General features: G+C 36.5%; 5 protein-coding genes across 9 annotated transcripts; 2 read left to right on the forward strand and 3 right to left on the reverse strand.

Annotated features, from left to right (window-relative positions):
* The first annotated feature begins 2429 nt into the window (after window positions 1-2429).
* LOC109166314 (gibberellin-regulated protein 3-like) lies at window positions 2430-3807 on the forward strand. Its single transcript, XM_019315270.1, has 4 exons — window positions 2430-2561; window positions 2674-2721; window positions 2833-2872; window positions 3426-3807. The coding sequence occupies exons 1-4, from the start codon at window positions 2502-2504 to the stop codon at window positions 3608-3610; spliced, it is 333 nt and encodes a 110-aa protein (XP_019170815.1). The 5' UTR covers window positions 2430-2501; the 3' UTR covers window positions 3611-3807.
* Window positions 3808-4450: 643 nt separating this feature from the next.
* Window positions 4451-7867, reverse strand: LOC109166310 (DEAD-box ATP-dependent RNA helicase 22). The gene is made up of 8 exons (XM_019315263.1): window positions 7578-7867; window positions 6860-7147; window positions 6595-6717; window positions 6052-6488; window positions 5628-5952; window positions 5377-5529; window positions 5040-5091; window positions 4451-4924 (listed from the first exon to the last, which is right to left on the reverse strand). Exons 1-8 carry the CDS (start codon window positions 7842-7844, stop codon window positions 4872-4874), a joined length of 1698 nt encoding a protein of 565 aa, XP_019170808.1. The 5' UTR covers window positions 7845-7867; the 3' UTR covers window positions 4451-4871.
* Window positions 7868-10087: 2220 nt separating this feature from the next.
* LOC109166313 (protein PLASTID REDOX INSENSITIVE 2-like) lies at window positions 10088-11900 on the forward strand. 2 transcript variants are annotated; one of them, XM_019315269.1, is made up of 4 exons: window positions 10088-10233; window positions 10276-10451; window positions 10536-10634; window positions 11485-11900. In XM_019315269.1, exons 1-4 carry the CDS (start codon window positions 10176-10178, stop codon window positions 11677-11679), a joined length of 528 nt encoding a protein of 175 aa, XP_019170814.1. In that variant the 5' UTR covers window positions 10088-10175; the 3' UTR covers window positions 11680-11900. The 2 variants fall into 2 exon arrangements, with proteins under 2 accessions (XP_019170814.1, XP_019170813.1); XM_019315268.1 differs by having other exon boundaries at window positions 10089-10451.
* An 8-nt stretch (window positions 11901-11908) lies between these two features.
* On the reverse strand, window positions 11909-20474 carry LOC109166315. Its single transcript, XM_019315271.1, has 12 exons — window positions 20323-20474; window positions 19411-19790; window positions 18895-19053; window positions 18243-18326; window positions 18081-18170; window positions 17753-17848; window positions 17531-17674; window positions 17328-17435; window positions 17049-17100; window positions 13888-14067; window positions 13069-13236; window positions 11909-12426 (listed from the first exon to the last, which is right to left on the reverse strand). Exons 2-12 carry the CDS (start codon window positions 19756-19758, stop codon window positions 12203-12205), a joined length of 1653 nt encoding a protein of 550 aa, XP_019170816.1. The 5' UTR covers window positions 19759-19790; window positions 20323-20474; the 3' UTR covers window positions 11909-12202.
* Window positions 20475-21993: 1519 nt separating this feature from the next.
* LOC109166311 lies at window positions 21994-25826 on the reverse strand. Of its 4 annotated transcripts, none has more exons than XM_019315267.1 (6): window positions 25210-25826; window positions 23482-23689; window positions 22701-23147; window positions 22520-22630; window positions 22314-22406; window positions 21994-22204 (listed from the first exon to the last, which is right to left on the reverse strand). In XM_019315267.1, exons 1-4 carry the CDS (start codon window positions 25718-25720, stop codon window positions 22543-22545), a joined length of 1254 nt encoding a protein of 417 aa, XP_019170812.1. In that variant the 5' UTR covers window positions 25721-25826; the 3' UTR covers window positions 21994-22204; window positions 22314-22406; window positions 22520-22542. The 4 variants fall into 4 exon arrangements, with proteins under 4 accessions (XP_019170812.1, XP_019170811.1, XP_019170810.1 ...); XM_019315266.1 differs by having other exon boundaries at window positions 22314-22446; XM_019315265.1 differs by having other exon boundaries at window positions 22367-22435; window positions 25210-25825.
* Between the last annotated feature and the right edge of the window lie 708 nt (window positions 25827-26534).

Consider the following 26534-nt stretch of genomic DNA (forward strand, 5'->3'; position numbering starts at 1 on the left):
TTTTTTTTTTAAAATCACAGTGACTCATGAGACCAAATCAAGGTCCACATAGTAGGTCGTGTGACAAAGTTAAGATCCATCATTTCTAGAGCTGTCAAAATGGACTTAGCCTACCGGGCTAGTCCGTCCCGCACCATCAAAAGGGCGGGGCGGGCTCTAATATTTTGAGTATGTTTTATAGCAGGCTTTTTAGCCCACCCTCGCCTAACCAGAAGGCCCTGCCCAGACCTAAGGGGTCCCGGAGGGGGATAGTTATGTTGTGCATCCGTATGCACCACGCATGGTGCATACAGATGCAAAAACAACTTCGTTTTGACGTCTAACTTTAAAAAAAAAAAAATCAGAATTGTATAACTACACATCCATAATTTCATCACATCCATAATTTCATAACTATACATCCAGAATTACATAACTACACATCCATAATTTCATAACTATAAATCCAGAATTGCATAACTACACATCCATAACTTCATAACTATAAATCCAGAATTGCATAACTACACATCAATAACTTCATAACTACACATCCAGAATTGCATAACTATACATCCAGAATGAATGAACTAAAATATGAATAACATAATGTTGTTGCTGGGAATCGAAACTGATTTTATTTTTTTTTTAAGTAGGACGTGCGTTTTGATGCAAAACGACGTCGTTTTTGCATCCGTATGTACCATGCACGGTGCATACGGATGCACAACATAATTTTCCCCCGAAGGGGGAGCTGCCTGCCCTTAGGCTAGCATTTTGATGGGCTTTTTGGCCCGCATTGACAGCTCTAATCATTTCGGGTCCAGAGATGAGTTTTGGGACAGGAATGGCTAGCGGTCCAGGGCCGGGCCCCACGTATCCTCCTCGGAACATCTTTCTCTTGTAACTCCTGAATCATGGGCTCTTGAATCCCGAGTGATGGGCTCCTTAACGCTAAACCTTCATTCTTGATCCATTTCTAATATTTCCACCAGATATACATATATATAGAGGATCATATGAGAACACTTGCTTAGGTGAGAACGTGAGAACAAATTGTGTGCATCTATCTAATATTTTTAATGGTCTAGATTAGATTAAGTGTGTGCGAACGCGATTAAGTGTGTTTTCATACATTTAATTCGCGTTCGCACACACTTAATCTAATCTAGACAATTAAAAAATATTAAATAGATGTATTCTCACGTTCCCATTGGAACCCATATATATATATATATATATATATATATATATATATATATATATATATATATATAACCAGTCAAACTCAGTAAATACATAATTATTTTCACATACATTATACCAAAACCCACAATCTTTGATGAACCGATTGTGTTGTCCAGGTTGGGCGAGCAGTGCGGGTGGTGGCCAGTTGTGAAGTGGAGAAGATCGAGATTAATAAGGTGGTCAGAATTTTGAGTGAAGTGTCAAAACAAGAATATGCCACGACTCATCTCTCCGACATCTTTCACACCTACCAAACTGCATTTATCATCCAACTCCTCCTTAGCTGGCAAATATGTATTATCCACCATTTTATATTATTTTTATTCAGTAAATCTTTGCATGCCTTGCATGCAAACTCGTGCCAGGTGAAAACGTATGAATTTATGCACTTTACGATTATATTTTACACATTAAAAAGTATGTTTTAGAGTTTTTATTGTGTATTTTTATAAATTTTGAAGTTTAATTTTGAATTGCACTCATAAACATTATAAAATGTACTTTGTAACTTTGTTGTGTAGTGTATTTTAAAGTTTGAACGTTCGCACTTCATCTCATCCTTATATATATATATATGTACCACTTCAAAGTAAATAGTTTCCCTAGGTACAAAAGAGGCATGGTGTCAATTGGCTTACAAATTAAGCAATACAAATAGCTATTCACATAATGACTTATCAAAGTGTAGAATAAACCTATATTCCCATGAATATTATTTCATTCTTGACTTATACCGTGAAATATAGAAATATGATAACTAGTGTAGTATATCTCAACAATTATACTGAATTTATAACTAAAAGGTTGATCAGGACTAGTATTTTTTATATCAAATACAATTATGCATGACATGTATAATTGTAATGTGAATAATTGTAAGGATAGATTTATAAGAAACCTAATACGACCTAAATGACATACATGGATCTAATTGATACCAAAAACACCATGAACAAATAACACAATAGAAAATCCTTTAATAATTTATAAGTTTCCGTTATGAAAAGGGTGACCGAGTGAGTATAACATTATTCTCGTACAATTCTTATTAACACCTTATCGTCGAGTCCGGCTAAAGGTTTCTTAGAAAAAGTGTTCCCTAATTAAGATGCAAGTTTAAAGGGTGATATAATTTGTAAAAAAAAGTAGGGGCAGTCTTGGTAGCAGCACGAGTATAAATTGTAAGCAAGGGGAGGGGGCTCTCTTTCAATTCACCAGTGAAAACCCAGAGTTCCAAGAATATTATAAGCAGAAAGAAACATAGTTGGAAAACAATGTCTTCTCCACGCTTGCTGCTCCTGCTAGCCTTCTTCCTCTTCTGCCTTTCTCACCAGGTAATGTTACATATATATATATATACTAACATTATCATCAGTAGAAATGAAATACTATGTTGGGTTTGTTTGACTAACCTAAGAGTTGGTTGGCCGTTGGCCGGCGGCGCAGGTTTTGTCGGACAATGTTGAACTTGAAGACCACCAAACTCATCTGCAGGTCTGTCTTCTTCTTCTTCTTCTTGTGTTCAGTTCCGATTGATCTCCTTTGTTGTTGAGCTGAACCAGTTGATGGGTCACTCATTCTCTTAACCTTCAATCTTACTTTCAGGTGGTCAAAGGTCCCAACAGAAGGCTCTTGCCTTTCGTAGGTACATTTTCTGTTCTCGGATCTCTCTTGTAGAATGAGACTAATCTCATTCAAGATTTTTTCAAGGGGGTTATTCTATTCATATGGAAACTTATTGTGTACTTGGTACATCTCACATCTAAGAGTGTTGTTCCTTACACATAAGAACTTATTGTGTATTTTATACATTGGGTGTTAGCGGATCGGATTTGACTAGCTGAATAGTTAATAGTATTAGTTAGTTGTAAAGAAATGTTTTGTAAATTAATTTTAGTTAAGGATAGATTACATGCAAAATGACATTTAAAGGTATAATTTATTTTTTTTATCAAAAAATTGTTTTTTGAGTAATTTTTTAAATTTTACTCCGTAACATTTTGGAGCAATAAACTATTACAAAAAGCTTATTAACCAAATACTTATATTGACTATTTATTCAAATCAAATAGCTGATAGTAACCAAACAAGTCAAAATTAGTTGATAAACTAACTATGTTACCAGAATTAATCCACTTAAGTTTCGGTTGGGTTCTATTTGACCTATACATATAAAAACTTACGATTTATTATTGCAGACTGTGGGGGATTGTGCAAGAACAGGTGCAGTGTGCATTCAAGGCCAAATGTATGCAACAGAGCTTGTGGAACTTGTTGTGTGAGATGCAAATGTGTTCCACCTGGCACTGCTGGCAACAGAGAAGCCTGTGGCAAGTGCTACACTGACATGACCACCCATGGCAACAGGCTCAAATGCCCTTAGAATTTTACTCTCCCAACTTTGCCCCTGTCCTACAACCAACCTCACCTCCTACCCTTTGCTATTAGGACTCTACTACTAGTGTCCCTTAAATAAAGCAAATTACTTTCCAAGTCTATGTGTGCATATATATATGCTCTAAGTTTTGTTGAGCTCATAATATTCTAATATAAATAAATGTGTAGTTCAACTGATTAATATATATAGAATATAAATGTATAGTTCAACTATCAGTTTAGACATTTACATAATATATTATTTGGCAAATTCATATACTTGATTTAAGACATGACTATACAACATGAAATCATATACGAATATAGATTTAGTTTTATTATAATCCAAGTGTTTAATAAGTTGACACAATTTTTTTTGATGGCCATGGCTATCTGGAGACGGTCCCGAACAGCCATGTTCGTCCATGGTCGTTTGGAACGAGGGCGGCAGCCACCGCCCACGTTCCAGACCATTTGAGGGCCAAATTTAGATCTTATGTCTAACAGTTGTGGCTATCTGTGAAGGAGAGACCTCATTCTTGACAGCTGTGAAGGAGGTAAGCACGTAGTCACGGATTGTCCTCGCCGGATAGTCGGTGGCTAAAACTATTTTTTTTTTTTAATAATTTAATAAATAAATTTAAAAAAAATTTAAAAAATATTTTAAAAGTGACACGTGTCAAACTTGGAAAGAATTAACCAGCTATACAGGTTAATTTGGATTCAATTGAACAATTGTACAGATTTAGGTGATCTAATTGAAGGTTTTTTTACTTAGAGGACCTAATTGAGTCCTCTCCGAATGACTTAAGGATGACCCTTTTTTCCAATAAATTTAGTCTAAATCACACTAAATAAACACAACAAATCTTATTTAGTAAAAAGAACATTTATTGTTAGGTTATTATCCTTTTTACAATAACAAGGAAATTTTTACAACATAAAATACAGTTTCATAGTCAAAAATTACTTTGAATAAAAAAAAATTACAAATATTTTTTTTGATTAATTTCCTGTCGATTGAAAATGTCACAAATGAAAGGCTTGGAAAAGAGCAGTGTTAGAGCCTTACTTGCACTCCCAGAAGAGAATCATCAAATGGTTGAGATCTTTTCTTCAACTCTGCTCCAAGAAACCTCCATCTCTTCTTCTTCTTCACAGCCCAGCTTGTCAAAAGAGCCTGTAATTCTCTGTACCTCTAGCAATGGCGAAGAATTCCCTCAACGAGGAAATACAGATTTATCCACATATTCCGATGTATATATATATCATGCAAGAACATTCTCTTCAACGGATTCTACATCATTCATGTTGCTAAACCCTGTCATAGTATGGTAGTTTAGGAAGAAAGTGTAAACGCATTTATCATAATCCGGAAACATGTTGGGGATGCTGTTGTTAAGGAGTGTATAATAAGACGCATTGTTAGCCATTACCTCTCTTCTTAAGCTTGTTTCGGAAGCTCCTCTTTCGACTAAATGCCTTCTCCTGCAGCCATATCAGAGGAGCGGGGAAGAATCAGTTACATATTAAAGATTTCTTGAATCTATTATATTTGACCGCTATAAAGTAGAGATGATCTGAAAAACTCTAATCAGGAACAAACGAAGAAACAACTGGTAAAACTACACTCTAGGCATCATCGCGGACAAGCTAGAGAAGTGTGGCACATAAACACTAGAATAAAGAACAAGTATCATCGTTTTTAATGGAAGGATAAAACAAGATAAGAAGGTTCAGAAACTGAAACAATCCAAAGGTGCTGGAACTTACCACAGGTTGACCCCGCTTTTCAGCTAGACGAACGGTGGCAACGAGTTCCCTGTTCGATTCATTATACAGACTTGTAACAAGCCCGGGTTGACCTGCTCTTGCTGTACGGCCAACCCTATGCAAAAAATCTACAGCAGATGTAGCGAATTCCGCCTATGATGAAATAAAAGATGACATAATTAGATTTCGCAATATCACACTGCACTTTGTGTGATGGCACCGATACATAAGAAATTATTAATACAGCGAACCTGAATAACATGTGAAACATTTGGGACGTCAAGACCACGTGCAGCAGCATCGGTGCACACAAAAACGCCCCCTTTCTGCTGGAAACTGATTAAATTTTTTGTTCGCTCCTCCAACGAGCTATTACTGTGGTAGCAGAAACATTCAATCCCAGATCCCGTCAAGACTTTAGCAACAGCTTCCACTGCATCAACAGTGTTTGCAAACACCATTGTTCGAAGTATTCCAGACCCATCATTTAATACGGACTGGATTCCATTTCTCACAGCGCTTATTAAAGCGTCCACCTGAGTGTCAATTGTAACTTCAATCCACTTCTGTTCCAACCTGTGGCACAGAAGCCATGTTAGAAACCGTTGTAATAATATTCAGCATATACTTCTGCTCATGCTGTAAAATAAATAAATAAATAAATAAAACAAGCACCTTGGGTTGTGGCAATGGAGGTAGTTTCCACTGACCCAGCTTGCGTCAGGAAACATCCGTTTTAACACTGCTCCAGCAGTTTTCTTTCCATTCACAGGAAGCGTGGCAGCAACAAAAATGTACTGCTTACTTCGCTTGTATGTTTTTCTCACTCTTCGCCAATCTGTTCTCTTTGCAACCTTGCTATCAACTTCTGAGTCCATTACACGAGCATCATCTTCAGTATCATCTACTTCTTTGCTGAAATCTGATATTAGGTCCCTGTTGTCCTCCTGATCAGAACCGAGAGGAGAATCAGGAATTGAGCCCGTCACTATCTCAGCGTCAGAATTTCTTAAGCGGGACAACTGCTTTTCATCAAAACGAAGCATATTCAAGAGCCGAATAACTTGGTTTTGGAAACTGCCACAAAGGAGCATGTCTGCCTCATCAAAAACCTGGTGTTTATTTATAATAAAATAATCGTTAATATTCAGGCCAGATGAATTTGAAATAAGCCGAATGGGCGAGTGATGATGCATTTCTATTGGAAGAAAAATTTACCACATGTTTCACACAACGTATAAAGTCAGATCGGCCATGATTCTCAGCTTCAATTGTATAAAGATAATTCAAAATTGCAGCTGGTGTTGACACCATTATATCTGGTTCTTTCACTGGCCAAGTCTGCGGGGTAAAGTTTAGTCCTTAAGGAACAGTTCATATGGTAAAAATAGATGCCAATCAAAAGAGCAAGATGCTATGCAAGAATGACTAGCCATTTAGTTCACCACATGACCGTTAAGGATGATTTTGATAATATCAGTACCTGTCGGCCACAAACAGCAGCAACCCTGAGGACAGGTTCGCCACCATCATTACGAAGACAATTAGCCATTCGAACCACTTGCTCACACAGCATGACATTTGGACAGAGAACAAGAGAAAGTTGACGGGACTTGTTTGCTTCCCGGCCAACACCACCTTCCCCCGATATACCAGAACTTTGGCATACCTTATCAATCAAGGGAACCAGGTACCCATGGGTTTTGCCACTACCAGTCTCTGCAGCAACCACCACATCAGCTCCAGAAAGTATACTCGGTATGCAAGCAGCCTGTAATCAGACTTGCAATATGAAATACTTGTTTTATGCAAGAGATAGGATTCTAAGGTAATAAAATGAAGTCCAAGCATGATCCAAATAGGTAGAATAAATCTAGAATTGAACATTGACATAGAACTGAACAGCAGGGTCTAAATAAAAATTCTCACTTGCATCACACAAGAATTTCATGTAGTACCTACACTACTGATTTAAACAATAGGATGGATAAAGATGGTACAATATACCAATACAAATACAAACATCATACATTAAGTTTAATTTGTTTGCAACTAATACAAAAATTCAATCTCTAATCATCACATCAATCACAGCAATCCTTTAGCTGATATCAGGCATTACAAGTTACACAACCTAAAATACGAAAGCAATTAAGAAATGCGGATTTTCATATGCCTTTTGCGCAAAATAAGTTGAGCACCTGAACCAGAGAGGGCCTATGAAGGTCAATACTTGAGAGAGATCGAGACAGGCGTTCCGAAACGCCGAGCGACGTCCAGGAAACGTTTTCCTCGGCGAAGAAGGTGTCGCCGCCATTCTTCTCGGCGGCGACGGCGGCTGTTCCAAATGCTCTTATCCTAAACAACTGCAGCTTTGCGATGCTACAGGTTCTGAATGATAGAAGCTTAGGCGTAGAAGGCGACAGCGTGCATAGCCTAAGCACCGAAAAGGAGTGCTGGAAACTCATCGTTAGCTCAGAAGCTTTCCGCCGGAAAGCTATGGCGATAAAACGAGCTGGGGTTTTAATTGGGGTTTTACGAGGAAATTGCACCCTAGTCCTCAAGGTTTACCGCTTATTTCACTTTAGTCATTAATCTTTATGAATTGTTTACCAAATTGAAAATTTGGAGGATTTAAAATAAAAAAAAATTTAAAATAAAAAAAATTTTAAAAAAAAAAAAACAAAGTTTGGTTCTTATATTTTGTTTAGCTGACGAGGAAAATACTTAGGCCTTGTTTAATAACATATAGTTAGCTTATCAGTCAATTTTAGTTTATTTGATCATTGTTAGTCGTTTGACTTGGTTAAACAATTAATATGAGTGTGATTAATTAACTTTTTGTAACAAGTTATTGCTCTAAAATGCTAAAATTAAAAAGCTACTCAAAATAGTTTTTTTATCAACTTTTTGGAAAAGTCATTTGGCATGTAACCATTTAATAGCTAACGGTTAATTTACCAAACAATTTTCTACACCCAGCTAATGATACAAACTAGTCAAATCTACAAACCCAATCAGTTAACAGTTATTTACCAAACACCCCTTCAGTCATAGAAATCTTGTGGCTATTATTTATCTATTTTTCCTAAAAACAGTTGCAAAAATTTATTATAAATAAAGAGGTTTCTAAGTGTTTGCAAAAGCATACAAATCTCTTATTTCTCTCTAAAATATCCTAAAATGGTATAAACTGCAGAATCGTTTCAATGGTATCTTAGTATCTGCATGAATACAGTTTTATTAGCGAGTTTCGTTCTTAAATAGGTCCTTAAGCATTTTTGGTATTATTTGTCTAATTTTTTATTACATGATATTATATTATGCTGAAAAGGCTTTATTTTTAGAAAAGCTTAAGAATATATGGAAAAAAATTATCTGTTTAAATAAAATAATTTTTAATTTTTGAAAAAGAGAGCTTATGGTGAAAGCCTCTCCAACCTTTTGGGGTGATTTGAGTGACAACCTAGAAGAACTACTATAAGAGGGAAGATTTGATTGATTTTAGGATGATGAGAATGTTAATGACTAGGGTATTAAGTGTTCAATCTTGTAAATAGTATAAAATTTGAGGTATAAAATGTAATTTTCTCTCTAATAATTTGAATAAAAAATATAATATATCTTCTTGATTTTGCCTACCACTTTGTCTAATTTGCCTTCCACTTACCATCCACTTGCATAATAATTTGCCTTCAAGTATTATAACATAGTATTGGGGAAAATGAGATATCATTGCCTTCCATGCAACTTTTGATTGTTATGGCATCTATATATGGCTTTGTAGTCTTTATGAAGATCATAGCCGTTTGAATAATCTTTCAACCAGTTCAAGAATCTCTCAATTTGGATATTCCAACAGCGAAATATTTTAAATTGAATGGTAAATACAATTTTATGTTGTTTTGCTCCAATTCATCCTCCCATAATTATATCATTGCAACTTTAATTGAGTTGCTTATATATACTAGGTTGTTGTATGCACTTCGGGCCTTCACCAAGCCTCTACTCAGATTAAACTGATAAATCAATTTGGGTTGATTGGTCGAGCCTAAGTATCTCATCCAACAATATAAATAAACAACAATAATATATTGAAACAAATATTGAAAAGGGAGCGTAGGAGAATTATGTCGTGCAACTGTGTGGGTTGCAAAACGACGTCGTTTTGAATAAAAACAACGCCGCCAATTGCTGTTAACAGCGTTATGCTGTGCATAATTTGGACTATATATCCAAAATTAATGAACTATATATCCAGAATTAATAAATTATATATCCAAAATTAATAAACTATATATCCACACCGGTTACTGGTACTCTGTTTTGGCTTATGGCAGTTTGTTGTGTCTGTGTATTCCGAATGAATGAACTACTCCATTTTGGCTTATGACAGTTCGTTGCGTCTGTGTATTCAGAATGAATGAACTATATATTCAGAATTAACGATCTATATATCCATTCGATGTGGACGAAGGAAGCCTCAAGACTCCTCTATTTGTAACAATTTTGTAACAATTGAGATTTTAGTGGTTTGGAGTCAAACCGCTAGTTACCAAAAGTTGTAAAGTTGTAAAATGTAAATCTATATCTAAAATATAATTTTATCACCAAATTATAGGAATTATTTTTCAAAAATTATATGGAACGGAAAATGCTTATGAAATTATTGTGGGTGAAATTCCAAATATAGGAGGCCTTAGGCCCCTAATTGAAATTAGCAAAAGAATCCCCTTGTGGATATTTTCCACAAAATCTTGTGAGAAGATAAGCGAAGAACAGTCATTCTGCATATTGAAATGGCTTCGGCTACATCAATCGTCGTCTCGCCATTACTACTCCCATCTTCTCCTTCTTCAGTGAATAGGGTTTCAGTTTCTTCACCGCCATTACTACTCCCATCTTCTTCTTCTTCAATGAATAGGATTTCAGCTTCTTCTTCGTTCAAATGCGAGCTTCGTCGGAAACAGATAAACGTCTCGCCGTCGCGGAGCAGAAATCAGAAACCCTACAGGCTCGTTTGCAGGGCGTCGGAGTACAAATTCCCCGACCCGATTCCTGAGTTCGCTGAAGCTGTTAGTCGGAATACAAACGTTTTCAGTTTTCTGGATTCAAATCCCCCAATTTTTTTGGTGATTTGGTGATTTGGTGGCTTGCAGGAAACAGAGAAGTTCAGGAATCATCTCCTTGAGAGGCTGCCTAGGAAGAAGGACATCTATGGAGATTCAATAGAAGAAATTGTTGGTATCTGCTCTGAGGTATCACTTCTCTTAGCCATGTTTCCATTCTTCATTTCTTTGCCTTAGTGCCACTAGAATTGGGTTCCTCAATCTCCTTTCCAGCCCAAAGAATTAATGCCCCCACCACCACCACCACCACCAAAGACTGTGACCACCTATTTAGAATGGTTACAAAGGCGTCATCACATTATAGTTGACTTTTCTTTTAGTAATACTGACAATGTAATATCTGTCTAAACATACCTTCAAATTTATGATCTCTCTCATTTGGGAGTGTTACAGAAAAGTCATTGAGCTACAAGCTACTTGGCTATTAACTAGACTTGTTATAGGCAATGTTGAAAAAATCGGCACCCTCTAGGCGCCTGGGAACCACCTAGGAGGCTGACCGCCTAGCTAATCGATGGCTAGGCGCGATTTTTGCAACACTAGTTATAGGTCTATTTTCACTTTCGTTTGGCATATCAACTACTCGACACCTAAAACTTGAAAGATTAAACGTCAATTGTCATCACCGATATAAAGTTTGAATCTCAAATTTAAGAATTCATTACCGTTCCTATCCTAGAGAGTGGTGGAGGAGGTAGTGCCCACAACAAGGCCAAATCCATGCATTGCGACTGCTAGCAAAGCAAAACTTATGAATTTATTTTGGTTATACCTACCTTAATTTTGTTTGATGCATCTTATGTTTACCCAAGTGGGTATGCACCATCTCCAAACTTTTTTCATATCCTAGAAAATAAAGGTATTGGGTGGGTCATCTAGGATGCTGAACTGATCAATGTCATGGCACAAAATGAATAGCTTCTTAATCTCTCTACTTCATTGCTAAGATACACTCATGCTGGTGTACCGATTTGAACAGATCCTAAACAACTTCTTGCACACAGAGTATGGTGGTCCTGGAACGCTCTTGGTCAACCCGTTCATTGACATGGCTGATACCATAACCGACAGGGATTTGCCCGGGGCACCACAAGCTGCACGCACAGCAGTTAAATGGGCACAGAAGCATGTCGATAATGATTGGAAAGCATGGAATAGCAGCAAGAGCAGTTGATTCCCACTATCATAATCACCCTTATTATGTTTTGTTGTTGCAAAGCTGCTGTTAGAGATTTTCTGCCAACCATTATTTGGAGAAATAGGAGTTTTGTAGGTTTTAGAACAGTATACCCTGTAAGCACTTTTGCTCTTTATTAGCCATCTCATGTCATTTGGCTAACATGTTAGGGTGGAGTATTAGAAATTTTATAAATCTGAGTGAAAGTTCAATATCTACACATTGATTAACAGGGCAACATTCCATTGCATAACCTCTCAATAGACCAAATGCTTTTTTTTTTTTTTTCTACGACATCTGGTATTCTAGTATCCCTTATCATTACGAGACTAATCTAGGTCAGAAAATGCCATGCTTCTATTTTGAATAATAATGATGTGGCCAAAATGTGGAAGCAAGGCTAACAAGATGCCTTCTAGGCTGTGGATGAACTATGAGGCTTTCCAATTGCAAAACCGGGAGCTAATTTAACAGTTTTAGGCAAAAAAAACAAACCTCACAATCTTGTGCTATTCAGTATTCACGAATCTGATTGGCGACGTTTCAGCAATTCTTCTGCATCAATGAAACGCTCTAGCAACTCTTTCTCCTGCAGGACCAAGCAGTCATCATCTTTGCCAAACCAGTGATAGCGTCTCTTTGCAATATAGTCATAGACAGCATCCCTTAAAGGTGGGGGGATAATCATGAAAGTGCTTAGTATAGAGTAAGGCAATGGCAGGTGGGACAAAACCTTCAGTGCAGCTGCACCAAAACCAAGAAACGTAAGATTCTAGCAAGAGAAGAGTTGGAAAGAATGGAAGGAAGAAATGAATCTAGTACATGTAATATGCAACAATAGGAGACAATTATGTCTCTGTGTGCCTTTCATTGGACAAAAACTAAACTTTCATGCCTTAACGAAATGAGCTCTACATGCAAGTGCGTTTTCTGAAAGCCAATGATGACCAATTGAACAATAAGTCAATAAGTATAGGCGGATAGCAATATCATCAAGTAGGGAGAAATAAACAAGCAAAAGAAGGCTATAGACTTTTCATTGTCCCAGCAGAAACACTAACCTTGAGATTTATGGATGAGTTAATACTCAAAATGGTTCATTGACTATACTATAAATCTATAATTCTCAAATTGGTTTTCAACTATCAACTTACTCAACATGATCACTCGACTCTACAGAATTTACTCAGTTTAGTCCTCTTTAACTGGCATTGAAGGACTAAATCGAGTAAATGTTGCATAGTTGAAAGATTATTTTCACTAAATTGATAGTCACAAAAAACAAGGGAGTGAGGAAGAAATTCTGACAAGTGGCAACAATTGCTCAACTATAAAGATGATGAAAAGCATGGGAGTCGGCAAAACATATAGAGGTTTGTTTCTAACCACTGGAGCCTTGATAGTATAGACCTGGGCCTTCAATGAACAAGAAGCGGCGAAGAACATCATTTCGATCAACACCACACAGACTCATGTATGGTTCAGCAGCTTTTGACTGAAGGCAACAGAACTTAATTTTTCTATCCTTGTCTGCCCGAATCACCCACTTCACACCTACAGAGATAAAGCCAATCAATCCATCAACATGGATCCTTTTTCTCTTTGGTAAAAAGTAAAAACATATAATGGTCTAACCTTACATCATTAGAGACTAGTGAATGCAGGGTGCAAATTTCAATTCAATTGCATAACAGGGGTCAATTGATGGCACCCACACTTTCGAGTTTCGACACATAAATTGAATAATTAGCAACAAAATGCTTTTCTACGGATTTGTTCGATCCTCTAAATATATCTCATCCATGACTTTTCATATCTTTTAATGCATTGTTGTGGTATATATATTTTACAGCTTCAATAATGAATGCTGACTACCAATGAAATCCATTGTATTTACAAACTACTTCTCAAAGCATCTTTAAATTTCCAGATAAATTTTTCCAGTTTGCCAAGCACGCTTGATCAAAGGAAATCAAGTGAGCAACAAAGTTAAAACTCTTAAACTGTATTTGAATATAAACATAACAAACAGTATCAGCAGATCATGATAAGAAATTACTTATCTATCACACCAACAAAATAGAAATTCAGTTGGATACAACAGTTCTCCCTACATTCATGATTCATATACATTACAGAATACAAAAATTCGATAGATAAGAGCGAGAAATTTTAGTATCCAAAAATATATGATTGTGTGTGTACCTTTGTGACAGAGATGGCAAACGCCATCATAAACGACGACGCCGGGTTGAAGCAGAGTCGGAATCGTATCAGGCTTGGAAACAGCGGCGTCTTCGTCGTCGTCGATCAGAAGATCCTCTTCGGTGAAGCCGGCAGCGGCGCTGGAAGCCGCGGCCGCGGCATTGGACGCCGGTGGAGACGTCGACGACGACTTCGTGGAGAAGCTACGGTAAACCGGCGGCGTAGAAACGGAGCTCAAGCTCCCTCTCAGCGATGTCAATGTCCGCAAACCTCTTCTCAGCATCATTACGGTCTGTCTCGAAGTTTACCCGTCTTCGTTCCATTTTGAGAAGAATTTTCAGTTTATTTATTTATATTTTCAAAAGGAATAAGGTTCAAATTGACCACTGAACATAACCTGAAAATGCTGCAATTAGGCCACTGAACGAACAAAAAGTGCAATTAGGCCACTGAACACTTCAAAAACGTGCAATGAAGCCACTGAACTCTCCAAACGTATGCAATTTCACCGGATAGCAGGTTACCATCAATTTTAGCAGGTTACCTGCTTACGTGGCAGCTGAATTGGCATTTTTAATAATTTTTAATAATTAATTTTAATAATAAATTTTATAAAAAAATTAAATAAAAAATAAAATAAAGTCGTTTTTATTTTTTAAATTTTTTTAAATAAAAATTTATTATTAAAATTTATTAAAAATGCCAACTCAGCTGCCACGTAAGCAGATAACCTGCTAAAATTGAGGGTAACCTGCTATCAGGTGAAATTGCACATTTTTAGAGTGCTCAGTGGCCTAATTGCACTTTTTTTTCGTTCAGTGGCCTAATTACATTTTCAGGTTACGTTCAGTGGCCAATTTGAACATTATTCCTTTTCAAAATAAAAAAGGAAATGGTTTTTTTAGGGAAAATTTTCAAGTGCATTTTGCATGAAATCTGTTTTATGAAATCAGTTATGTTATTCTAATCAGGTCGGTTTCTATCATTTTATAGGTACGGGACATAACAAAGGATAGATTCATATGAGAGTTAATATATATTTTATTTATATTTAAAATTTAAATTAAATAAGAAAAAAAATATTAATATCAATTATCTTAAATATGATTAACAACTTTTTAATAATTTTAGATACACAATAATAATCATGAAAACAATTTTATGTACTTTTTTAAATACAAAATAATAATCAATCACATTAGTATCTCCATAAATAAATAATTCATGACTCTAACTGACAAAAGATTTTCATGTCGACAAAAGGTCATGCGAGAGGTCAAAAGAGGGTAAATTAACTTAGATTATTATGAAACTTTGTAATTATTAAGTCAATTGTCAATTTTACCTTTTTATTTTTTACAGAGTATTTTTTATTTTTTAAATTTAAGTGATTCGGTGCAGGACTAATCCTAAGCCCACAAGACTCAATTCCTACTACAGAGGTAAATTGCAAGTCACACCTACTACAGAGGTAAATTGCAAGTCGTACAATCAACTCACTGAATAGATGCTAAGGATTCGAACCCCACACTACCGTCTCCGGTCATAACTTTTTTCCCAAATCCTTTTTATATCATTCAAGTTGAAGTCATTTTATTAAATTTTTTTTTTATTATAAATTTATGACTTTTAAAATATTTAATACTAGTATATAAGAATGAAAGGACAGGATCTCAAAAAAAAAAAAAAAAAAATTAATAACCTAAATGGTCCCTCGACTATGCCGTAATTACTAATTTAGTTATCGACTACTATTCTTACCCAATTAAGTCCTCAACTATGTAATCTTTATTCAATTTAGTCCTATGTTAACTTGTTTGTTTGTTGATGGTTAACAAAGGACTAAATTGGACAAAGATTATATAGTTGAGGGCTTAATTGGGTAAGAATAATAATCGATGATTGAATTGGTAATTACAACATAGTTGAGGTACCATTTTGGTTATTAACTCAAAAAGAATGAAAGGAGAGGTTTCACTTTGTGTAATTACTTTCTTAATCATCCATGTTAAATTGCATTAATACCGTCACATATAAATGAGACGAAAAGAACAAAAAAGCATTACATATTCATTTTAATCTTATTTTATATTCCATATTCAGTCTAAGTCATACTCGGACGAAAGTTTAGCCCAGAACTCTTATTTATATCATGATGAGACATTGTAAGGAGTTATGTTTTGTGTGTGCGTGTGTGTGTATAGAAATGATAACACGAAACTCAACTACAAGTAGAAATGAACTTTCTGAGACAACAATGAAAGATAAGTGAAATGCATAATTCCGCAATAGAAAATGGACAGACAAAAATGGCTTCCACCAGCACAAGTTGCAGAGAGTTTCTGGAAAACCAAGAAGATCTTCATATCTAAGTGAGAATGAAAGGCCAAAAACTTGTGCATTTTGTTGTTGATGCCGGTGAGGCGCCACGTTTAAATAGCCAATGTACAGATGAAATCCCGAGGGCATAAAGAAAACTGGGGAAGAGCTTTCGTGAAGGCAAACCAAGAGTCATGATGGTGCAAAGCGTAGGATGACTGCTGTATTTGTGCAACGGGCTCGACCTCATCTCCTATCCTACGCTAGCTCTTCTTGAATTTGGCCATCTGCATAAACCGAGAAGAATTGCACATTGATGAATGAAATGCTCTAGGGTCTAGGCTATAACTACTCTTGTTCTTAGAGATGACAATATGAACTAGCTCCACGTGGGCGGGCTCACATGCTACGACACTTGGGCTGCGGCACGGCATTGCCCGACCCCATCCCACGAATGAAATATGGGGACGGCCCACGTGCTATAATACTCGGGCTCGCATGGCATGGCATGGCATGGCCCCGCCCCATATATGGGACTGTGTTGGGCCACCTTCCATGTAATCGCCTAAGCCGGGTTGGCCCATTTGACACAACTATTTTTTTTTTTTGGGTCAGACCACGAGGTGTCATGAGCAGGCCTTAACTGTAGGAGGGGCCTTTAAGCCCATACCATACTCAGACTAATCCCGTTCGCACCGGGCCAGTCCAATTAAGGGGCAAAGTACTGGCCAGAATGCCAGATTGGTTTTTCCATACGAGAGAGGGTTCAAACTCCCAACCTCTCTTAAGGGGCAAAGTGCTAGCCAGATTGGTTTGGCCACTTGACACGACTAATTGCTTACCAGGAAGTTCGACAGCCAAGTTTGCCTGTGCATCAGCATCAGAATTCGACTCCTATCATCAATAATATCAAAATAAATGTTGGTCGACAAAGAATGAGCAATGTGACGGACAAAGGTTAATTGTTGAAGCATAACAAGGCATGCAATGGTATTAGCACATAGGCGTTGGAGTAATAGACCTACTGGCTACTGCAGATATTGCGAGACTGAATTATTTGAGACATACAAAGAATTTATGCATATCCTACCGGGAGTAGAAAAAATAGTAACTGAAATTACCCGCAGAACATGAATGAGCCGAAAAGAATGAAATTTATCCTTCAATTGTTTTGCCTGCTCGTACAGGGGGGAGATATTTTGGTTTTTAACCTTCCAAAGACCCTGGACCTATTCGATAAAAACAAAGTTTCAAACCGGTACTTCAAAACAAACAGTAGATGTGTGAAACTGTGAATACATGAACTAAGAAAAAGAAACCAAACCTGCATACACACAAGCTTAGAGTCACCTTGTGCTCGAATGCTCGTAAATCCTTTGCTAAGCGCATACTTTAAACCCAAAATAATGGCTCGATATTCAGCAGCATTGTTTGTTGCTACACCCAAACCTTCACGAAGCCTACATGTCTGTATAGGAAGGTTTAAAACATGAAAAACGAAGAAAGTAGAGAAAGTGATAGATGCTTCAATAATAATGACATTTACCAAGCTACCATCATCTGCTCGCAGCACAACTCCCGCCCCGGCTTGTCCGGGATTTCCTTTTGAAGCACCATCAAATTCGAGAGTACAAGAGCGCTGCTAAGGATGCCAAATAACAGGTTCATTTGCAACAAATCATATAGCACCATTAAAGAAAATTACAAGAGCCGAGCCTTATATAGGTTGCTCCTACGAGTTTGTTTTCACCACTACTTAGTAAGAGTTATGATAAGTATAAACGCCTTTTGGTCTAGATATTTAGTCTAGAGAGGGGATTTTATTTACTATTTATATATTTATTTCGCAATATTCATTGTTAACAGCCACTCACTCCTGATGATAATGCTTGGTCACCGTTATGTTCTGACTTCACATGCTTTCTTTGAGAATCATTTGACATAACTCCCGATCCAACAGCATCCTGCAAATCAACATCTTGGTTGCAAATCAACATGCTTTCTTAGAGAATAGCTAAAAAGCGATGCGAACTTACCCCATAGTCTGACCACATTGCATCCTGAGACCTTTTCTTTGGCACGCGCTCATTTGATGTTCCGCCTTTCGAAGAAGAAGCTAGCTGAAGAAAACGGGATTAAAACAATTGATGCTACCAGCTTAAATATGATGGAACAAAGGGCATCCCACTTTTCTACCAGTTCAATTTCACAGATGTGTAACTAATGTTACGAATATTAAAAACCTCATTGTATAAGGGTTTCTGAAGTTTATCCAATTAAGAAATAAGGTACTTTCACAATCCCCGTGAAGTAATAACAACTGCATACATTAGTCTGACTGTAAACTCAACTAGATGAGATTACAAGAAAAATATGCAGGCAGTTTTCAGAACAGTAGTCATATACTCAGTCACTTTTGGCATTCACTTTCGATAGATCAATTACAATAAACATCAAGCACACCTTTATTCGGTTATTCCCTTTTTTTTTTTCTATTATATTATTCAGTTAGGAATGCTTAATCTATTGGACATACAAGGCTCCAACCTCACACTAAGATTCTCATCTTACAACTTTGATCAGTAATGCCACCTCGTTGATGCTCACGCTTTGAAATAGTAATGCATTAAGAAGAAGAGTAAATGAAAAAGGACTACCGAAACTGCATGCAAAACAATAGTCTCTCACCTGAAGAGGGCAAGATACCAAAGTGCCAAAAAGATCTTCAGTTAGATCTTGGGCTCTGATAGAATATAGAGCATTTTTAAGCCCACGGGAGAGAAGATATTCTTCTGTGTCCTTAGGCATAGAATAGCCCTTAAACACACTAACGGGAGGATCACATATCTGCCAAGGAAGGAAAAACAGAAAAGAATTGAGTAATCCGAACAGACATCACCCAATTTAACTTCAAGATAAAATATTTTCAAACATCCAATACAACTGTTATAAATATCTAATTACAGGGACAACACCTATCCAAACTATCATAGCTGAACCATTTTCTTTCTCACAAGAAACTATATCATAAATTCATAATTGACTATCCAAAATTAACCTATACATCTCATATGCAGAAAAATCGCCACAGTGCATGAAATACAGGTTATCAACATTAATAATAAATAATCAAATGCACTGCACAAGCACAAAGAAAAAGCCTCTTATGCACTCCTAGATAGATGATAAAATCAGGTTAATTACCGAGGATCCAACTTGAGTCTGGCAATCACTCAAATTCTTGTATACTCCAATAAGATCTCCTTTCCTGACAACAAAGAAACCGTCTCTCTCTTCCTTCATTACTGGGGGAGAAGCAGGAGCGGGCTTGGACTTGCGCGATCGAGAATTCTTTCCTCGAGACTCTTTAGATGAATGAAACCTGATGCAAACACTTTTCAGAAACAAGTTAAAATTAGAGCTTCTAATTCCATCATGGTTGACACTCGCCTTCCAAGGGAAAGCTGAGAATTTGCAAATTGAACTCCTCCCTACAAAGGTAGTCTTCGATAATGCAGCAGCAACTGTACATGCATGAAACAAACTGTTCATTACACATAACCTTCCTCAGACTCCACCAATCCCTGCAGAAAACCAAACACACAAAAAAGTAATGTTCATCATTCAACAGTTAAATGTACAGTTCATAAGTACAGTTCATCTGATTATCCACCATAACCACCATTCCACCAAGGTTCAACCTTTATCATTAAAACAAACTTCCTTTTTCCATTTTTTAGGTTAAAAAGATAAGAAAAAAATAGTCTTCTTCATAATCCCTTTCTCTTCTTAAGCCTTCATTAAAAGATAACACCTAAATGATAACTTCACAACTGGGTTATTATAACTTATACGTAATTCCTCCTTTCATCACCCCAAAATCGAACTTTACTCGTCACATGAACTTAAAAACTGCAAAATGCATTTCTTTTCCGTATCCACACTGCAAAGCGCCAGCTATTCCTCCAACCAGAAGCATAAAGCTCATTATTCATGAACTTATTCACAAGAAAACTATAACAGCCATCGGAGAAATCAGAACCCCAAGCCTTAACAGTTAAAAGACAAAAAAGGATGATCAAACAGATAAATACAGGTGAAAAGTACGATACATACCGCTAATTTCTCGACGATGCCGGGATAAATTAAAGCCTGCACTCTCTGTATGAACAGAGACTGTCGAATTTGTTCGTCTAAGAGACTAAGAAGCGTGAAGAAGAGTGAGGGGTGGGTGGCGGATTGGGTGGATGGGGAGTGGGGGGTGAGGGGTGAGGGGTGGGTGGGTAGTAAATTAGGTATTATTGCGAATCCGACCCGAATTGGTTATTTGTATTTGAAATATATTTTTGTATCCAAACAATTACTCCGTATAAGTAGTGTATAACCCTAATTAAGTAGTTGTAGTTTATAGTAAGAAGTTACGAAATGTAAATATAATAAGATCGGCAAATTATATTATGCACCGCGGTGCATAATCGATTATGCACCGCGCGTTTTTTTTTAAAATGAAAATTAATCGTGTTTATTTCCGCCGTTTTGCACCCTTTTGCAAAAAGTAACTCTGTTATTCAGTGTCATTTTGTATACACTGCAGTTTCAGTTGAACACAACTACAGTTTCATTTCGATATTTATAGACTCAAATATGTGAAAATGTTATTTAATTTTATTTTATATACACTATAATTTTATTAAAACACAACTACATGATCATTTTAATATAATTACAGCTTCATTGTACAATATACACTCAAATATGTGAAATGTTATTCAGTTTCAGTTTATATACACTGCAGTTTCATTTCACTATAACTACAGTATCATTTTGATATAACTGCAGTGTCGGTTTGGATATACTGTAGTGTCAGTTGGTGTTTAATATACCAAACAAACGGATTCCGTTAACTCTAACGGCGGGCCGTTTCTTTACTTAAAGAAACGGCGCCGTATATGGGCCGCGGTGCATAATCGATTATGCACCGCGGTCTATAATATAACAACTGAATAAGATCATAAGAATTTAGAAAATCAAAGACTTATAAGTAAATAATTACACCTTCTCATTTTGTCTTACTTTCCTTTTTAGTTTCTCTTTAAATAATACAGAGTATTTCCTTCTTCTTATTGTATGTGTCTAGTTTGATTAACAATATTTAATTGAATTACTTTTTAATTTTTTTTTCATAATATTAATTTCAGTAACCAATGACCTTGTGGTCCAATAGCATGAAATGACTATCGTAAATAGAAGATTATGAGTTCGAGCCCGAATGAGGCGATATTGACTTTTTATCAGTGTTGCAAAAATCGGGCATAGACGTCGATTAATCGGCGCTAGGCGGTCGGCCACCTAGGCGGTCCCCAGGCACCTAGCGATTTTTTCAACCTTGCTTTTTATGCTTCAATAGGTTCAAAAACTAGTAACCGAGACAATAATATAAAAAATTTATGTTTAAAAACTACACTAAAAGTATTATTAAAAATAAAATAAAAATTAAATTTAAAAATAAGTAAACAACTAAATAAAATAAACAAATAAATATGGCAGGTAAAATGAATATATATATATATATTTAATCTAAATATCAATGTTTTTTAAAATCTTTTTCATACATTTAAAAACGTTTTAAGTTTATTTGATTGGATTCGTTTAAAAAGACAAATTTGGAAATAATATCAAGTATGAAATAATATTATCAGTGTGAAAGCAACCTCTCAAAATAAGGGATTCCTTGTGCGCACTGTCAGATAGTGTGTGGAAACGCTTAGAAGGACAATTCCACCTTGATCACAAGGATTCTAGTTCTATTTCGCTTATATTGTATTGATCAAAAAATAGAGAGCATCCTGAGCTCTGGGTATTAGAGTAACAAACTACAAACTATTCTGTACCTAAATTGTTAACTGCTTACCAATATAAATAACACATTCTACTCAACATAATTTTCTACCAAAGATCTACTACGCAGCATATTGAGTTTCCAGTTTTGCAGGCTTTCCTGTAAATCAAAGAAATCAATTAAGATCGGAATATTTAGGTGGTATGAATTTACTACATCAATTGGCGTTTTATGCATATGGTAACTCGGTAATGTTTTGAGAATTGACCTGATTCAAGTAGTAAATGAAACTCAAAGGATTGGGGTATCATTTGAACCAACCTGCTTCTGGTGTGCTTCATTTTCACTTCATGATGATTCCCTGAAAGCCGGGTATTTACTTCATCTTGTCTGAAAATTGGGTTTAAAAACGACAAAATCAACAGATGGACTTAATAGAGTCGTGATAAGGGGCGAGGGTCTGAGGGAACATACGTATATAGGTAAAAATGCTTCAGTTAGCTCGGTTCTTTCACAGCTTCAGCAGTGTTTAGTCCATATTTGGTGAGAACTCCAGTAAGTAGAGCTTTCTCCCTGATCTTTAGCCTGAAAAACATTGTAAACTATAAGGTTTTGCACATGAAACCCGGGAGGGATACAAGGCATGTAAACATACCTCCGGGCAGATCCTGGAATGTTTAGTTTAGGCGTTGTCTCTTTCTTTCGTTTAGCTTTTTTCTTCTTCTCGTTTACTACTACTTTCTTTTGAACCGTAGAGAAGGGTACATTGGTATCAGACCCTTCCATTGCATTATCTTGTTCATCGCCCGAATCAGTCTCCATATTTTCATCGTAACCATCCATTTGAGCTGATGTATGTTCCGCTTCAGCATCATACTCTCTAGGATCATTTTCCTCCCACGAATCCGAGGTATGAGCATCGATCTCAAAATCAGCTTCTAACTCTTCTTCATCTGAATCAGGTTCTGACGGATCATAACTAGTTTCGTCGACTGAGTGTGCATTTTTGAGCTTGGTTGAGCTGGAACTCATCATCTCACATTTTATATTCTTCAGAACCTTACCAAAATATATGCTCTGCCCCGAAAAAGTCTGTACAAATCTACCATGAGCAGAAAAACCTTATCACAATTTTGTAAAATTGTATTGTATACTAAAAAGTTCAAGCTATTTTCTATTGGTGTTTGCCTTTCACCATCTTATCAACACTATCAAATAACCTCATCACCCCTGAAACGAAAACTCTGGACGCCACCAAAGCAGACCGAACAGGCTCTTGATACTATGTTGGACTAGGGTCTCTCAATTGGCTATAATGTGACTCTTTAACACTATCTAAAGACAGCATTAATGGTCAGATGTCATTGGTCTAGCAATGGCAGGAAGGAAGAAAGTGGCGAGAATACCAACATCCAACACGAGTATAAAATGTTTACCTCTGAGCTCCATCTTCAGACTTAAAATCAACAAATGCAATGCCTTTGCAGATAGGGTCCCTGGTCTTAATGTTCCCAGAAACAACTGGTACTATGTTAATGATTCCAGGAAATCCTTTGAAAGCCAATTGTAGATCTTTGAGAATGTTCTTTTTCTTAGGAAGGTTGAACAAACGCACACGGAAGCCAACCTGAACATCTTTTGATACTGTAAAAACTCCAGTATATAACTGCAAATTAGTTTCACAGTAGGAGTAATGCATTTGCACAACAAAAAGTATTAAATATAACTTCATGATGTTCTTTCTTACAAGATTGCACATTTTAATGAATCTTCCATTTAAACTTACATGTGCATATATTCATCATAACAAAAATGGCCTTTTTGGTTTAAGCCGGTTAGCTATGGGCAACCTAGGTTGGTTTGCAGGATAGGGTCACAAAGGGATTTACACCTTCGGGTAATAGCTACGAGTTTCTCTCGTTAGCCAAAAAAAAATGTACACCAACTCTAACACCTATGTGAGAATACATGGCAGGCCGATATAAACACTAACTTCCTCTTGCCAAGACACGGTACTCGGACATTTGCACAAATGAGTGAAATGACCATTGACCAGTGTGCATATATCACTATAAACTATCCAGCAACATATCTTATGTACCATCAATCACATTCTGGGAACAATGCTGCTAAGAGTAGAATTAACCATTGATTCATGAGCAGTAATGAGCAAAGGAATAGCATATACTGCCAAAGTAACAAGTTGAAATAGCTGAAAAAAATCCATTATCCATTGCAATATTACGGATGTCAACCGGGCCAGCCAGTTTGGTTTCGGGCTAGTCCTATCGAGCTTATCGATTCAGGCTAATTGATTTTTTTTTCCCTGGTCGAGTTTAAATTCTTGACTCTAACCCTAAAACCTCTAGTCGGGTTTAATAAACTAGTGCAATTACACTGATAAATAAAAACTTATACATCATTCAATCAATATAAGCCTCTATTTTTAAATTTCAACTAAAAATAATTAATATATTTACACTAATATACTCCGTAATAATTATAATAAGTTTTTTTTTTCATTATTTATGTTCATAAAAAATATTTTATTTTATACTCCGTAATAAATTTATTAAAATTTTATTTACAAATTTAAGAAAAATTACTAATGATGAACTTACGTATAAATTCTCTATACATTTTGTACTGCATCACTCGTGGAACAAAGAATAGTGTCACACACTGTTTTCCGTGACCGTGTTAAGACCCAATGAATAAATAGACCAACTGGTTAGCTTGCCAAATGGGTAAAGGGGGCTTCGTAGCGCTAAGGGTTTTTCTACCTTAGACGCTAAGGTCTGGCTGAGTCACCGACCGATTAAATTTGGGGAGCTTGTAGTTGGTCTTGGACTTGACTATGAAGGTGGTCGGGAGCTAATGGCCGTTCCCCTGATGAGCCTAAGTAGGGCGAAACCAGCCACACAAGCGTCCAACTCTATGCCCGTGACAATAGTCTTACGTGACTCGAGCTATGTACTAAATTTCAAGCTCGCCTTAGATAATTTTATTTATCAATCTAAAATTTCTTACCCCTAAACTTAAATTTTTTTGAATTTATCGGACCACACTACATTTCGGACTAAAATTGGCATCCCTACACATATATCATAAAGGAACTCACAAACTACAAATTTACACAAAACAATGAGTAAAAACACTTTTACCTTCTCCTTGGGGGAGCTGTTTCTTCATGGAACCTTGATTTACTGGATTGTTCTTAAGGTTGTTGATATTAGCAAGCTGCGCTCTCCTGCTCTGCTCAATTTCCTCCATGAGCTCATCCTCAATCGAAGTATCGTACACTTTGCCTTCTCCAAACCCGCGCGGTTTATTCTGAAGCCATTCCTTCATATTCCTCAGAGGAACAAACACTTCATCATCATCATCACCATCCCCATCCTCATCGAAATCATCAGCGCCATCAAAATCCTCCATTTCATGTAGAAAATTTCCACTCTCACTTTCAATTTTCCCTTGATTCTTCGAGGCGTGTAAGCGAAACCTAGTTCTGGATTTCCATTTGAATGAGCAAAAACCTAAACGGGTCGCTCTGTTTGAGGGAGAACAGAAATGAGGTTGAGGGGCTTTGAGAGCAAATGGGCGAGGTTGTGAAATGGGGAGGCGTGAGATTACGCAACATTTTGGCTGTGTAGGAAACTCGCCGAGGTTGAGCATAGCTAGAATTGCAGGAATTCTTCGGAGGCTTTTTGAGGAAGACAATGAGAGAACAGTGAAGACTCTCTGCGAAACTGGAGCTCAGAGCTAAAGGATAATGGAAGACTAAAATGGGCTGAAATTTTGTTTGCAGCATATTGGGCCTTTATCAAAGTGGATCATTAGGCCCAATCCAATATTGGGTCTTGAGGCCAGATTTTATTTTTTAATCAATGTCCAAAGAAACATTCATTTTAAAACCCGTAAGGCACTGCTTCTAATGTTATGATGGTGCACACGGTTGCAGAAACGACGTCGTTTTGATTAAAAATGCGCGTTTCACTTAAAAAAAAAAAGTTTTGATTCCCCTCAACAATATTATATTGTTCATTCATTATGAATATTTAGACGGAAATCGAAATTGATTTTTTTTTTATTCATGCTGGATATTTAGTTCATTCATTCTGAATTTTTAGTTCATTTCATTCTGGATGTTTAGTTCATTCATTCTGGATGTATATTTCAAATTATGCACAACATAATGTTGTTGCCGGGAATCGAAACTGAATTTTGTTTTAAGTGGGACGCGCATTTTTAGTCAAAACGACGTCGTTTTTGCAACCGTGCACACTGCTTCAATCATTATACCATTGACCATGGCTCGCAGGGCATTGTATATCTTGTGTTATGAAATTTTGTATTTGAAGAGTTTGAAATCTGTACCTAAAATAAATTAGTAATTGTATCTTACGTTATGATTTTTGTGACTTGTGTTGTGAAATTCTGTGCCTATGAACAAAAATTATGTACCTAAATCACATTTGAAAAATAGGTA

The sequence above is a fragment of the Ipomoea nil genome, unplaced genomic scaffold (assembly GCF_001879475.1).
Source record: "Ipomoea nil cultivar Tokyo-kokei standard unplaced genomic scaffold, Asagao_1.1 scaffold3087, whole genome shotgun sequence".
Taxonomy (NCBI): Eukaryota; Viridiplantae; Streptophyta; class Magnoliopsida; order Solanales; family Convolvulaceae; genus Ipomoea; species Ipomoea nil.